The sequence below is a fragment of the Neocloeon triangulifer genome, unplaced genomic scaffold (genome assembly GCF_031216515.1).
Source record: "Neocloeon triangulifer isolate White Clay Creek 2 clone unplaced genomic scaffold, ASM3121651v1 ptg000014l, whole genome shotgun sequence".
Lineage (NCBI taxonomy): Eukaryota > Metazoa > Arthropoda > Insecta > Ephemeroptera > Baetidae > Neocloeon > Neocloeon triangulifer.
The window spans coordinates 7,231,805-7,247,644 of NW_026775556.1; the positions used below are offsets into that span (position 1 = coordinate 7,231,805).

Genomic DNA, 15,840 nt, shown 5'->3' on the forward strand with positions numbered 1-15,840 from the left:
GGCTGCCGATTTTCTCTTTGCCAGAACATCTGCGCCCTTGCCGCTCGGAACTTAGAGAACTTCTGCGCTTCCACGACGATATGTGCTTCTAAAAATAGTCATCAAAGACCTGTGCTAAGCACAACAGTTCAGAGAAGAAATAATTTAAAATTGTTTTTGATTGAGGGCATAATTTTATCGCTAGGGCATTATCTATATATATAATTTATCTCTTGGTCACGCTTTTCTATTTTGAGATAAAGAAAGATGATAATAACATTAAATAATTTATTTAGGATACAGTAATATTGAAATTTGGTAATGCAATTATAATCGTAAATTCACAATAAAAATTTTAGTAACAATTATTTTTATTTTATTCTCCAGCATCCAGTATTTTTGCTATCTCCGTAAACTGGATTAAAATCTATCAATTAAGTTTCTCAGAATACTCATAAATTGTATAATCTCATTGAGATTGACCTGTTTTGAAACAATATTGACTATTTTATAATAATTATTATAAAAATGCCATTTATTTATATTATGCAAATTTTTTTCATAAATTTTTTTCTTGCAGCTGCATAGAGCTGATCTGAATGGGAAAAAGTTGCAAATTTGTTGGATTATTTAATATGCAAACATGCATTTGCGAGCGGAAATAAATTTATCAAGCATAAAAGAATAAGCAGCGCGCGCCGTGCTCAAGTATATGTGCCCTCGTCAAAGAGCTAAATTATTTCAAACGAAAAATACAATTATTGCAATTTCTCAGGAGCAGCAGCAGCAAGGAGAAAAAGCTGACCGAGATTCACCTGTCTCAGCGAGGGACGCAACTATCGACTATTTTTATCTTTGTAATGATTATAATACGAATTATTCCTTTTAAAATCTGTTGTATTTAATGCATTTAAAAATCCTCGTCAAAAGAAATAGCAGAGTATCCTATAAATAAAAAATAATTTTTAAATTAATTACTTGAAAACGGCAATTAGTAATAAACAGTAATAAATTGATTTGTGAATACAAAAATAAATAATGTAATGGATTGCACGGATTGCACATGACAAAAATAATAAAAACGGAGCGTCCTGGTTTAATGAAAGTATGACGTGCTATTGCCGCAGACAAATGCCGTCCTTGGTACCGACTCTTCATTCCCAGGCGAAAGCCTTTAAATCTGATTTCCTCTCCAGTTTGTGGTATTTCAGAAGTATGTACCAGGTATGCCATTCATTTGAAATGAGCAGCAGTGCGCATGGCACCCCTCGATAGGCGCCGCGACTGGCCGCGACGGAGGAGGGGATATCACATGGGCTTTGTTTTGGTTTTGCCCGCTCGTCGTGCTTTGCTATGGAAAGAAAACAAATCACGCAGAGGAGGTGTTCAGCTCTTTTATTTATTGAATTCTTTCAACGGAAATTTTTAATCTTAGCTGTTCTTTTAATCGATATTTTAACTCTCCCGTTAGTTTTGTTCAAATTTTTTTAAAAATTTCCCAAAAATGGACGAAATTCTTGTCCAAGTCAACCAAATAATCCCAGGAAGGAGATCTGCTTCGGACCCAAACTTCGCCGCCGGAGATGCAATTTGCGGTCCATATAAAGTTCTTGGGATCATCGACATTGACATTGAAAATGAGTACGTTCAATTGTAAAAAAATTTAAGTTTTAAAAAGTAATTTTTTTCAGGAGTGTTGAATTTGCTTGCGAGGTGCACGGTTGCTCCGAAAAACTCTCAAGTGTCCTTGATTTGGAGCAGCATTATAATACCGTGCACAGGTAACATTTCCGAATAAATACAAAGCTCAGCCTTAAAAAAAATCATAGGTTCGAGTGCCATCAGTGCCACAAACACTTAGCATCAGCTCATCTCCTCGACTTGCACATTTGTGAATCACACGACACTTTCTTCGAATTGCAATCGTCCAAAACACCAATGGTTAGTTTGGTCTAGAGAAAACTTGAATTTAAATTAAAATGTTTAATCATCTCATTTTCAGTTCAGCTGTTTTGTCATTGAGTGTCCACTCAAATCATGGAACGCCAAAGAGCGTATGGCCCACTGTGTGGAGATGCACAACTTTCCAGCCAACTTCCGATATGACGTTGTCCCTCGAAAAAGCAACCTCAACTCGTGTTCAATGGAAGTTGATTCGGAGCCTAAGAAACGGCCTAAGAAGAAAAAGCCCTGCAAACCTGCTTCTGAAAATCCAACTCCTCAGGTGCTCGGCGGTGGTGGAAGACGTGGGCGAGGACGACTGGCGTCTGGTTGGCACCAAAGAGCGACAGCCCCTAGCATAATCAACACCCCTACTGCAATAGACATGCAAGACTTAGAGCAGGCTTTGCCTCCTTCATAACTGAAGAAAATTGTTCAAAACGTTGGAAATTTTAAAATTTTATGCTTTTAACTGCGTCCTACTTGATTTTTTAATATTTTATTTAAGAATTTTATATTTTGTAAGGAACTAATTTAAACCTTTGTAAATATTATATTTTGTATTAATTCCAAGATCAAATAATATGTGAGTTATGCAGTAATATTCATTAAGTCTCCTTTATGTTATGTAAAAAAAATTTCGGTGACCGAGAACAAAATTTGAGACCTCAAAAATATTAATTTTCAATAATTAAAATTTTCAATGTCAAGCACATAATTATATCCAAATTTTGACAGATAAATAAAAATTAGATAATTGAATCATTATAGTGATTAATTTTTTACTTGGGTAATTTTTTTTTTTAACAAGAACTAAATAAATTTCTCATATTTCTTCATTGTTGTTAATTGTTATTTTTTATGGCACCTCCATTGTTTTTAATTTTAAAATCACTCATTATGAATTTTTCAAATTGAAGTGCAACAAAATGCTAAGGCATGTGCAGCCACGTACCAAATAAAGTTTCATAATCCACAAGAGACCCAGGAATGCTCCTCAACTGCTCCGCGCGAAAGCACCGTCTATGGACATTAGAAGCTTCAAATGTCCATAGCACCGTCTCGCTCTCCCCGCCGTTTTTTCGCGATTCCCGAAAGAGGGACTGACCGGCTGCTTGCGTTATTTCTCATGGCCACCACGTATCGTAGCGGGGCGCTGGTGTCGCATAGGCATGCCATCGGGCGAAAACAAATTCCAATCCACTTCCCATCCCACCATATTATGTTTCCAAACAAAATTCCATGCTGAGCGGAATTCGCAGCTTTCCGATGGACGTGGACGTCTCGGTGTGCGTGTTCTGCGTCGCCCCAGTGGTGGACGGAGGAATCGTACTGTCCGAGGTGGACTTGGACAGGCTGAGGAGGTGGTGGAAAAGCGGCACAGGCGAGGAAGTCTGCGAAAACTCGATTCGAAACAAGCGCAGCTGCATGAATTGTGCTCGGGAGGCGAGGTGCGTCACAAATCACACAAAATCATTCTCTGTGATTTTCTTTTTCCTCCGAGAATGAGTAACCACTGGCATTATTTATTAACAGCTCAGATATTTGGAACTTAACACACTTTTTTATGTATAGCCCAAATGCTACACACTTCATGCGCGTTGAGCCCGGCAATAACAAAAACAAAAAAATTGTTAAAGCTTTTCTTTACCGTTTAATTTTATGGACATTTTCCATTTTAATTAACAGCAAATTCTTTTAATTCTTCAAAAATATTTTAAGGCTACATGACGTTTGTGCTGTATGATAAAGAGCAATTTTTTAATGTAAGCATAGTAATTTCCCCTTGCTTGCTCTATTTATACCGGTATTGAGAAACATATAATGTTTTATTTTTCACTATATTTTTTGCTGTGGTCAAATATTTATTATGAATGAAGCTTATTGCTTAGTGATAACTTTATTAAAAATAAATATAATATAATTTATTATTGGTGTTTCAGACGTTTATTCGAACTCAATGATGATGGCAAAGATTATGCTTGGTGGCCTATGGAAGACCCTTTCTACGAATATTACAAACGTGTGTTGCTTTTAATTAACTTTCTCAAACATTATTTTGCTACAATTTCCCTTTCGGATAGTTTCTCATTTTTATTGAAACTAACTGTTATGAGATTTTATTGTATCAAAATCAATATTTTCGTATACAGAACAAACAATTATATTACTTATTATAAAAGCTTCTCTACAGCTAAAAAATTTTGTGTAATTTTTTTACCGACATGAAATTTTTATAATTAATAAATTGATTTTTCTATTTTAAATATGTTACATTTTTTTTTTACAAAAATGGTATTTTTAAAATGATCAGATTATGAGATAAATAATTATTTCATCATTTATCTACAGGTGGCTGGATGAGAACTTGCACCGTTAAATTAAAAAGGTTGACAGATGAAGAAATCTTTTCTGGCCTGAATTTACACCCGGTGAAAATAAAGATGGAGCTGGAGTGTGATGAAATAGAATTTCCTTTATCCACGTCTGCAGCCCGCAGTCATGAGGAAATTGTCGTCAAAGTGGAGAAAAGAGAACATGACGAAATTTCCACAGGCAAAGAAGAAATTGGCGATGAGATTCCGCCACCAAGCCCACCAAAGATACCCACTATTGAGGCTGTTTCTCCTGTGGACACGGCTTCTCAAATTCAGCCTACGGTGGTGTGCTTCTACTGTCAAGAGAAAGGTCCCCGAGGGACGTTCTTTGAACAGCACATGAGTTGCAAAACCTGTGAGAGTTGCAAAGCCTCATTCTCGTGTGGCGGTCTTTTGAGGAAGCACATTGCAACCTGCATCAAGGCCAGTGAAGATCTGGAAGTTTCAGACAATTCTATTCTTCTAAGTCTCCTTGAGGGTGTGCTGGAACGTCCAAACGTGGACAATGCAGTCACGCAACCCAAAGTGAAAGCAGTGGATGATTTTAAGTGTCTCTTTTGCGTGGAATCTTTCAATCTCAAGGCATTCTTTGATGAACACATGCAAAAAGTGCACAAAAGTTCTACAAGTGGCACTTTCAAATGCGGGACGTGCGACAAAAATTTCATTGGAATTCTTCCCCTCCAATCACATTTGAAGATACACAAATTCGAAAGTGAGAACAAATTTGAACTTTTCTTTGTCGAGGGAGACACTACTGCTACCGTCAACCCATCTGGCGCCAAGCTGATGAAGTGCACCTTTTGCTCTAAGCTTCTTAACGAGGCCATCCTTGCACGTCATATTTTGAACATGCACGCCTCAAAACCATCCGAGTTCGAGAATGTCAAGTGCCAACTCTGCGATTTCAACGCAGACAATGACAAGAGTCTTCGGGAGCACCACATCAAGGAGCATCCTGACGCCAACCAATTTCAGTGCCAATTTTGTCAAACCAACTTCCGCTTCAAAACGCTCTTTCAGTACCATGTTTGCCGCAAAAAGCCAAAGGCCATCTGTGAGGTCTGCGGCTTGGAGATGTACACAGAATTCATGGACGCGCACAAGAAAGTCGAAGGGCACGCTGACAAAAACTGCAACGTTTTCCCACAATGCCAAACGATGAAAAAAATGCACGAGTTGTGCAGCATTTTTTGCACCGTCTGCAAAACAAAATTCTGCTCCCTGGCTGACCTGCTTGTGCACACTCTGCTGACGCATGGCCAGGAGGAGGTGACCAAGTTGAAGGGTGTGTGCCACGCCCACTTGGACATCATGTGCGAAAAGTGCAACTTCTACTTCCCCTGCGAGGTCAGCCTTAGCAGTCACATGAACGCATGCCACATCAACCCTTTGCTGCACGCCTGCAAGTTCTGCGGACAATTGATGGGATCGTTGGAGAACCTGAAATACCACTTCAGCGCTGTCCACCAATTGGGTGAATCGGGCTACCACTGCGAAACTTGCAACCTGTACTTCTTCCTCAAGACGGCCTACCTTCGTCACACATCGAAGAAGTCATGCCATACCCCAATGATCAAAGCTCCTGAGGACCTGAAGGTCCTAGCGTACTTTGCCAAGGAGAGTAGGAAGAATGGGAGGGTCTATAAAAGGTCTAAGAGGATAGAGTGCAGCAAGTGCAAACAAAGATTCAACAATCCCAACAACTTCAACAACCACATGATACTTTGCTGCAACGAAGGCAGCATTGAAAAGCAGTGTCTGGTGTGCAACAAGGAGTTCGATACAAACGCCCACATTCACTGGCACATCTACTTTGACCATTTGCTCGACCCCAAGTTCAAAGACCAACTTGCTGTTGATCGCATACTTTACTGCAACTTCTGCAGAAAGTCTTTCAAATCCCATATCTACATCAGCCACCTCGAGACAGCTCACAAAGAGGCCCTGGTTTGCAGATTCTCATTCCAGCGGTATGGCAGGATCTACAACTGCAACTACTGCCCAATGAAGTTACAGGAGAAGCACGAGGCACGGGAGCACTTTGAGAAGGACCACGAGGGGAAACTGGACACTGTCTGCATCTACTGCCGGAAATACTGCCACAAAATGCAGGATGTGACCGAACACATCAAGCTGGTCCACGCCAAGGAAAATGTGTCCACAAGTAATCCAGTGGATGACACCCTGACCTGTTACCACTGCCAAAAGGACGTCCTTGCCTCTGAATCCTTGGCCCACTACAAAGTACACATAAAAGAGGCCCTTGAGGTGCCCGTACCCCACAGTACGGAAACTGAAAAACCAAAGTTGTCTGATGAAATAATCATGTTTGACTCGGACGACGATGAGGACATGGACATGGACATCTTAGACTCTTCACTCAAATTGGGAGGCGGTCGGAAATGCGATTTCTGCGATGAGATAGTGGCCCCTGCTGAGATGGTCGACCACCTCACCGAAAAACACGCCCCAAAACCTGTGGAGCTTGAAGTACCACTAGCACCGATCTTAATAATCAAACCGATTATCGAGGAATCCACCCCCGCCCCTACTCTCCCAAAACTTCCGAACCACAAAATAAAGGTGAGCTGTAACCATTGCGGGACGGTCCTTCTTCGGTGCAACTTCTGTCGGCACAGCAAAGTGCAGAACCATCCCAAGGGCACGAGCTTCACAGTTTTGACACAAGTTGTAGACACCCGAGTGTTCTGCAAAGTGTGTGGGGTGCCAGTGGCGAGTGAAAAATTTGCAGAGCACACTAAAGAATGCAAAGCAATGCAAGTGACTGCTGGGGCGGGACTTGGGCTCAGCGGCACATTGAGCGAGGGAGCGCAGCCAGCGCGGCGCAGTTTGCCTAAATTACTCCCTAAACTGGCCGTCCGCCCATCAGTATCGGGCCAGGTGACAACAGCGGAATCCTGTCACAAGTTCATTGAGCAAAAAGAGGGCAAATGGAAACGGATTTGTTGCTGGTTTTGCAGCAAGTGGATGCACCCGAACAGTTTGGCTAGACACATTCTTTGCTCTCATCCAGAAGAGGCCGACAAAAACAATGAGGCAGAGTCGAAATCGCAATTAGAGGAAGAGAGTCGGGTTATTTACTCCAGTGAAGATTCGGCAATGCTAGAAGATGATTCTCTCGATTCCATTAGCATCAAAGAAGAAGTTTTCCTTGATGATTGAACTTCATGCGTATTTATTCCATTGTAAAAATTATTAGTTCCTTCGGATTTGGTATCCAGATGTAGTGGCTACTATTTTTAATAATCTTTAGAAAATCCCTCAATAGTTAATTTGAACTAGTTTTATTTTAAGTATTTTTGTTTGTAAATAATTTGCATTCCACTGTCTGTAAGTGACAACAAAAACCGACAAAAACTTTGGTTAAGTTTGACAATTGCGTTTCTAATAATAAATAATTTATTACAAACGAACTATTTTAGTGTCATTTACTACTTCATTAAATTTCTCCAAATGCAAATTTTGAAAATTTATTCTTGTTTAATTACAGGTTAAAATTGTATATGTAAATATTTTTGTCAATAGATGTAATATAAAATATTAAATCAAATAAGAGCAAAAATTTTGGTTCCGACAAATAAAAATGTAAAATACTAATGAAAATCATTTAAATTATATTAAGTTATAAAACTGCGTGTTCAAAACGCCCAGGAACTTTATACTGCAACGACGTATGCAACACGTTGGACTGCATTGACTAGCACAATGCATAATTTACATTATGCGATGCGGGCGTGGCCGCATGGCCACTACAGTGGCAGCACAGTCGCCAATCCCGATTCTCCAGCTGTTTCATTTGACAATTTTGGAGACGCGACTTCTGTTACCACGATTTTTATTTTCCACGTCACCTAACGCACAGAACCGTCGTTTTTCCACAGTTGCCACTGTCTTGATGAGCATGTCAAGTGTCTGAAGGGAGTCTGGACCGCAGGGAAGTGGAAAAAGTGTCTGAAATACGATCGCAGCGTGTTCCGCCTCGCAGCCAGTGCGAGCATGATATGGCCTACAATATCAGACGGACATGTAAAGTAGGTCATTTTATCATTATTATTTCTCCTTTTATCTTTGGAGGGAAACAGCAGCGGCCTAAAATTTGCATTCAAAATTCAAATACATACGTTGTATATATTGTTTTATGATGGCGTAAATTTTCACTCTGCTAATTTTAAATGTTGTTGTTTTGTTTGTATGTATCCAGTTTCCCTCAGCAATTTAATAGTTTTGTTTAGTCTCAAGGTTATAATTATATGCTTCTTTCAATGACACACAACACACGTAGCGTCAGTGTCAACGTAGACAAAGGACCGCCATCAATTACAGTTTTTACTAAATTTATTATTTTCTTCAGGAATGCGGGTGTCGGTGCGAAGGCTGTAATGACAACACGTCCCTGCACTTGCACGTAGAAATCGAGAACCTGCAACAACGACTTCTTGAGAAAGAACATCACATTGTCAAAATGGAGACAAATTTCTTGTCAGAAGCTGATAAATATCCTGACGGAGAAGTGGTCGCAATGATGGAGGAAGTGGCGATTTGGCAGGACAAATACAACAGGTTGAAATCCAGTTTGGACATTTTAAGCTCATTTTTATTTTTTTACTTTTCTAAAGGTTGTACGAAGCGCACAAGAAGCTGCAAAAAGTAAACCAAGGGCTTGAAGACAAACTTTTAAGGATAGTAGACAAATTCGAGACGGAAAAGAGTGTGTTGTCAAGGGAATTGGGCACGACAACAAGGTCACTGAGTGAAGAAAGGATAAAGACCTCAAGACTTAAGACTGAAAATGTATTTGTATTTAGTTTTTTTTTTAAACAAAATCTAACCAATTTTATTTAAATTTTCAGGAAAGATACAGAAATGATGTAAATTTAACAATTCAACTCTTGCAATGCAAGCCAGGGAATTTTATGCCTCAAAAATTTGACTCGGTAAATTCTATCACCTATGCCTTGTTTCCCTTGTATTAATCAAACCACAATATCTAGTTACCCTCTGACATTCAACAGAAAGTTAAAACCTATGTAAATAGCAAGCGACCAAATGGAGGTGGAAACGTTCCTCAGAATAGGCCCGAGCCTAAGGTTATCAAAGTTCCCATTCCCACTTTCCCACCAACAGCCATGGTTTATTCTGTCAACAAAGGAGGTGAATTGAAACATTTATTAGAAATTTAGAAACATTTTTTTTTTATAATTCTATTCGAGTTGTATAACAATCGATAAAATTTTTTAGAGAGCAATGGATCTGCAAATTTTAGCGACCCTGAAGAGCAGCCAGTTGACATAGTCTCTGCGGCAATCATGGCCAAAGTTCTCGAAGAGCGGGAGAGAGAAAGGAGCCTACTGCAGCACTGTGAGTCGTGTCGGTGTCCCACTCTTATGGACACGAGGAGTCGGGATGTAGCAACGCAAACGTCTGACCACGTTTCAGTGACTGTGCTGCCCGCCAATCACAGCAACATTCTGCTCGACAACATGGTTGGCTACCGCTCACCGCACAATCCCATGCTTGGTTCGAGCTGTCGCAGTGCTGTGCTGGTCCACAGCCCGAGAGGAAGAAACAACTCCACTTCGTCAGGTGAAAGCCAACGGGGCCTTGGGGACATGTCCGAGACGGAGACGGACATATAATTTAAATTGAAAACGGAAGGAGGTTGGTTTTATGTCTAGTCGTAACCTCCAGGGAGAGCAGGACCAAAATAATCAATCGCAATTACAGGCCAATCTCTCTAGCCCTTCGGTGCTTCTCTTAATTTGTTCACAATATTCATATTTTTGGTTATTTGATATAAAGATTTCGATTTGATTTTTAATTTAATTAAGGGGCTAGAAGTGTTCTGCTAAGCAGTTTTTCACACCAAGTGAGATTACAAAGATTTGTCAAGTATAAAATGGTTTTTTTATTCAATTTAGAAATAATTTGGCCTAAGTGTTTGCTCACTTTAGCAATTGGTGCTCCAATATAAAAATAGCCGTGTTGTTTTAAATTTTATGATACAAATTAAAAACACGGTTACCTCCATAATTCTGAATTAGCTAAGTTTTAATATGAAAATTAGCAACAATGATCAGGGTGATGTTTGATAAATTATTTAAGCAGAATGATATATGTCAATATTTGCTGCATAATGACGAGATTAGCTATAGCATTGAAACGCTATTCACGAAGGACATATATAAATAAAATATTATTCAACACTGTGTCTAGCGTGTTAGACTACCAAATGAATTCACACTTTACAGATGTACTGCTGTTAGATGAGTTCAGCCATTCTATTTTTGTCTTTTTGGATGTTACATGTTTCCTTTATAGTACATGGAAAAAACTATACTATAGCCTATCTATGTATAATCAAAAACAAAAAGTGCATGCATTCGAATCAGCAATAATAGCTAAAAACCCTTGATTGCCTGATTCAATTTTCTATTTTGATATAACATGGATATAACTTATCTCAATGTGCATACTCTAAACCGATAAAAGTAGAATCTGGACCAAAAGTATTTTCAGTAACGAGTTTTCAGCCTTGATAATGATATGATAGACTATTTAATCACCTTGCTTATCTGTTAGCTTGTTTTCTAAATCAGGAATCAATGATTGGCTTTTATTAGCAAACTATAAGATCATTTGTGTTTAAATCAGGACTTGTCATTTTTTTTTAAATCAATTCAATCTGACCTTTTTGTTAAACCTTGCCAACAAGTTTTATTACTTATATGACTTTTATTTTACGAGATTTAAAGATTTTCCCGTACATACATTATTTCATGAAGCTTTTAACTGATTGAATTAACTATTCTTGTGCTCTGTGTGGAAATATTGTTTAAGTTCTGCCCAGAAATAATGTGCAATGCTCACAAATAAAACAAATCAGATGAATATGCGTTAAGTTTATTTAATGAGGCTATGCGTTTACCAAGCTCTACTCATCACCTGGTGGACCTGGCTGATTTGCAGGATCTACCTCCATCTGAAATTATGGCAATCTGAATAAAATTTCTTTATTGTAATTTTAACTCTACCTTAATTCCGGTAAGCACTTCCATCACACCTGGTGGTACATGCATTTTCTGAAATACGTGTACAATTAATTTTATTGAAAATTCACAAATAAAAATCATTTTCTAATTGCCTGGTTATCGGTAAGACTTTGAACATGCTCTAAAAGAGGTTTCTTCAAGTCTGGGCAGATGTTAAAAACATCCTCGAGCTGCAATATGGGAAGTTGAAGTAGAACCTGGAAACTCTGGGGCTTTGTTCGCTGGCAGCACTTAACAAACCCTTCCCAAACTTTCTTTTGCTTCCAAACCTGTGATAAAGAAAATTAAAATGTATTATTTTCTTTAGAGTACTATGAACTACGATTGATTGCTAGTACTTGTTTCTGAATAAGTCGCTGCAAGATATTCATGATGAAGCCAATCAGTCGAGGGTAAAGAGCCAGTGACTGAATGACAGTTCGCATGAACAGGGTTGGCAGTGGACTTTGCTCCATTAAACTTTGCATGACCACCGCCAGGACTTCTTGGGTGTACGCTTGTTGTTCCGCAAAGCACAGAGACGTGGCTAAAGGAAAACAATTAATGCAATTAATTAAGTTTGAGACGACTATTAACCTTTCATGATTGTTTTCATATCTGCTTTGGTCGTGTCAATGTTGTGCAGAGCAATTAAAAGTTCTGCTGGAGTCAGCGGTGAAGTGTAACTAGAGCCCTCAGAATGAGTACCCAGCAGACGGTTAAAAACCTAATATAGATTGATTTGATTTTTTTTTTATGAACTCTTCCATTAGCAAGATTGTACCTCTTTGACTACAACAGGATTCAAACTGATAAGTTTTGGCAGGGCCCCAATCACCTCCTTCTTTGTCAGCCCATTCAAAACCGGAATCAAGAAACGAACATCTGACACTCGAGAGTGATACAAGTCTCGCACACGATTGACAAGTTCCGTACTTGGCGGACCTATATTTTAAATTAATGTTAAAGAGGATTTCAATAAATATTTTTAGGTACTTTTTTCTGTTAAAATGTGAATGACCCTGGTGACCAGAGTTTCGGCGCCTTTTGGACACTCTTCGACCAACTTCAGAAGCTGAGGCGATTCCATTCCCATGCCTCTGATGGGTTGTTCAAGCAGTCTCAGGATTGTTCTTTTCACATCCGCTACTGTTTGCACATAAATTTTCGCCAACCTAAAAGTAAAGATGAAATCATTATTCTTGATTGCCAATGACATTGAAATGGTTTTCATACTCGTGGATCATGCTTTCGTTGAGAGGAAGCAAAGACAAGTACAAATAAAGACAAGCTTTGACACAATTCTCATTCCAATCTTTAACTGTTACAGGTCGACCTCTGTCTTCCCCAAAGATGACCTCGGGTGGGTGTGCCAAACGCAAGAATCCAAGATAGAAGATTGCATAGTCTTCAATAACCTTGCATTGAACACCTTTTTCATAAAGATCGTAAACAGCTTGGATAGCTCTCGTTCGAATCTAACAATCAAAATTTCTGATTTAGTATAATTATGTGAACACTACAAAACATTTTTACCAAAGTGCTTTCATGGGCCGTGTACAGTAGCAGGCAGTTGAGGAAAAGCAGTTGTTTGGGAGGGCGCTTGGTGACCAAATGCTCTAGCAAATCGATGCACGACGGAGCGCTATCCTCATTTCCACATTGTGCCTTGAGAATTTCAACTGCGTCGTCGGTTATAGTCGGACTCTCAAGATAAATCCTCCACATCAACCTATGTCAATCCAATTAAATATAAATTCATCTTAAAGCAAATTGGTTACGTTTCGTGATCTTTGACGGGTTGTTCGGGCGAAATTAGTGTATTGATTATTCCACACAGTAATTTATTGTAGTTCTCCTCAGGAGCCTCAGCATTCTGTTTCCTAAGCAGGCTGTTGCTCCTATTAAAGCCTTGCATATAGCTGTACTCTTCATAGAGCCATTGCAGTGCCAAATCGCAGTGGTCACTCACATCCTCAATTATGTAATTGTAAATTTCTGATAGAAATAATAACACAATTAGAAACCAATGCAACTTGCATAAAAAAACTAGTTTACCATCTCTGACATCTGCAGGAAACTGGGAGGCAAGGCTAGTTAGAATTTTGCATCTTGTAACCATTGCCCCTCCCAAAACAGCATCATTATCGGCCTGAAAGATACACATGATTTGTAAAATTTAGAATTGTGAAGAAAACAAAGTTTTCAGTTTTCACCTTAAGAATTCTCTGGACAGCCATTTGAACCATTTTGTTTCTTGCCTTTGACGAGAGTGGCTTTGTGATTTCTGCCAGTTTTAGATTCTTGATCTTAGGAATTTTGGCAATTTTCACTGGCACAGGGGCTGGCACTGGAATTGGAGCCTCCATTGGTTTGCTAGGCTCAGCGTCCATTGGAATTACAATATCATCGTCTTCATCATCATCTTCAAGTAATTTCTGAAATTTAAGAGAAAACAAAAATTATATTTCTTTAAATTAGCTAACAAGGTACACAAAAAAACCTTGTTAAAAACAGAAGTCAAAGCTGCGGAGGCTCTTGTGCAGTCCGGCCCAAAACCAGCAGATGCAAGCTGAGTTGCCATCAGTCTTGCAACATGTTTGATTTGACCGTGAGTCCCAGCAGCAGCAATAGGGGTGTACGTTGAACTGAAGGTGTTAGGCATCTTTTCTGGCAAAAATTTCTGTAGGAAAAATAACCATGAAATATGATAAGATTGATTTGTTTAGAAATTTACCATTGCTTGCATAACAAGCTGTGCCGCCATGTCAGGACCTAACCTATCTGCAATAAAACCTTCCAGCCGATCAATGTCTGAACTACTCAATGACGGTTTTGTATTATCAATAGCCGTAGACACGTCTGGGACTTCGAGTTTGGGCTTCTTAAGAGGGGGTAGCTGAGCATCAAGCTTTTTTTGTCTTTTACGAACCTCGTCAGGCTTGGGAGAATTCTTCGCAATCTGCAAAATATTAATTTATATTGAATTATTTGACAAAGAAAATAGAACTGATAATTACTTCACTCTGGGTTGCACCCAAATCCATTAAAAGTGTTGTGATATTTGACAACATCTCAAAAGCTGCAGGGTGCTTCAGCAAGTTGAGCAGCTGCAGTTTAAGGTGCTTTCTCACAGAACTTACTTGGGATTTTGATAATGTAGGCGGAAGATTAGCTAAAAATTTACACAATAAAAACCAGTGTCTTAAATAATAAATGACTGCAGCAGGGCTTACTGTGCAGAGTTTCAAAAGCAATAATAACTTTTGCCATATACTGTGGCCGCATTTTAGCAATCAATGTCAAAGTTCCCATGCAAGCCATTAGGTTAACACTGCTTATGTGAGCTGAGCCGTGGAATTTAATTATGTGCTCCAGCGTAGCACTAAAAGTTACAAATTAATACAGACAAATTTTCTGGATAGAGTTTTATACACAGCTTCATCTTCTAGTCTCCGTCGTTTTGCAATTTTCAGGGCCATCGGCACATCATCCAGAGAAAAATCATTAGGTTTTCTCACACTGTCTGCCTCCACATAGGTTTGAAGCAAAACAATCATCTCCAAAAATTTGACAGCCTGAGTTCGAATACTAGAAATCAATTAAGTTGGTAAGTTTATTTCAGCATAAAAAGCTCAAAATGTACCCATCATTGTCATGATCAACCATGTCTGAGATCATGTTTCTGATTTGAATCATCTGCTGCCAAGTTTTGTCGTGTGATTCGGACACCGTTTTTGCCTTGGAAATCCACATGAGTGTAGCCTTGTAAACTTGGGATGCAGATTGCACTGCCCTTTTCTGAACTTGGACTGACTCGTCGTTTAATAATGCCAGAAGGGAATTGCAGAGGCGAGGCAGTACGTCTGGCTCTTTTTTGCTCACTTCCTCAATAAAACCCACGATAATCTTGCGAGCATCTGAGTTACGGTCTCGCTGGAAAGCTAAGATCTCGTCCAGAAAATTGTCGAGCAAACTGGGTGATAGGTTGATAGCAATTTCTTGCACTTTTCGCAAGTTATCCACTTTCACCTTTTCATCGCCCATCATGGCTTCGTTGAGCAGGTTAACAATCTAAAAATTTTGATATTAATCTGAAAACGTCGCTTTATAAATAGAAGCCGGCATACCCTGTTTTCGGAACCACCTTCGTCATCATCTTCAGCAAAATATTGAGCGGCGGTGCTCCTTCGAGCATCGCCATCGCTTGCCATTTTGCCTGAACCTTTTGTTTTTATTTCTAGGTCATCAAAATCGCCTACGCCTATATGAAAAATGTACGATTGGCTTGGAAAATACTTAAATTTGAGCTACTCGTGTATGATTTCTGGTCTGTGTTTGTAGTTTGTAAACAAAAAACAAAACACAAGAAGTGGAAAAGAAGAAAAATTCTTTCTGTTGTTTTGTTTTGCACATAACCGGTTAATTATTTTTCCTCGCCGGTTTTCTTCAAATTTAAATGTTAAAACGAGATGGTAAATACCGGTTAT

General features: G+C 39.1%; 4 protein-coding genes across 4 annotated transcripts; 3 read left to right on the forward strand and 1 right to left on the reverse strand.

Moving 5' to 3' along the window:
• Positions 1-1,267: 1,267 nt before the first annotated feature.
• On the forward strand, positions 1,268-2,737 carry LOC132200419 (zinc finger protein 511). The gene is made up of 4 exons (XM_059625864.1): positions 1,268-1,620; positions 1,671-1,760; positions 1,809-1,920; positions 1,982-2,737. The coding sequence occupies exons 1-4, from the start codon at positions 1,484-1,486 to the stop codon at positions 2,339-2,341; spliced, it is 699 nt and encodes a 232-aa protein (XP_059481847.1). The 5' UTR covers positions 1,268-1,483; the 3' UTR covers positions 2,342-2,737.
• A 349-nt stretch (positions 2,738-3,086) lies between these two features.
• LOC132200211 (uncharacterized) lies at positions 3,087-7,735 on the forward strand. The gene is made up of 3 exons (XM_059625488.1): positions 3,087-3,371; positions 3,864-3,943; positions 4,273-7,735. Exons 1-3 carry the CDS (start codon positions 3,163-3,165, stop codon positions 7,482-7,484), a joined length of 3,501 nt encoding a protein of 1,166 aa, XP_059481471.1. The 5' UTR covers positions 3,087-3,162; the 3' UTR covers positions 7,485-7,735.
• A 359-nt stretch (positions 7,736-8,094) lies between these two features.
• Positions 8,095-10,504, forward strand: LOC132200217 (brain-enriched guanylate kinase-associated protein). The gene is made up of 6 exons (XM_059625513.1): positions 8,095-8,353; positions 8,674-8,882; positions 8,939-9,113; positions 9,173-9,256; positions 9,314-9,473; positions 9,561-10,504. Exons 1-6 carry the CDS (start codon positions 8,324-8,326, stop codon positions 9,956-9,958), a joined length of 1,056 nt encoding a protein of 351 aa, XP_059481496.1. The 5' UTR covers positions 8,095-8,323; the 3' UTR covers positions 9,959-10,504.
• A 686-nt stretch (positions 10,505-11,190) lies between these two features.
• LOC132200212 (symplekin) lies at positions 11,191-15,755 on the reverse strand. The gene is made up of 20 exons (XM_059625489.1): positions 15,665-15,755; positions 15,481-15,614; positions 14,997-15,424; positions 14,786-14,941; positions 14,587-14,735; positions 14,371-14,525; positions 14,088-14,312; positions 13,854-14,033; positions 13,567-13,788; positions 13,409-13,502; positions 13,132-13,348; positions 12,887-13,082; positions 12,587-12,828; positions 12,347-12,525; positions 12,135-12,295; positions 11,948-12,077; positions 11,710-11,897; positions 11,464-11,640; positions 11,354-11,401; positions 11,191-11,301 (listed from the first exon to the last, which is right to left on the reverse strand). Exons 2-20 carry the CDS (start codon positions 15,562-15,564, stop codon positions 11,254-11,256), a joined length of 3,279 nt encoding a protein of 1,092 aa, XP_059481472.1. The 5' UTR covers positions 15,565-15,614; positions 15,665-15,755; the 3' UTR covers positions 11,191-11,253.
• Between the last annotated feature and the right edge of the window lie 85 nt (positions 15,756-15,840).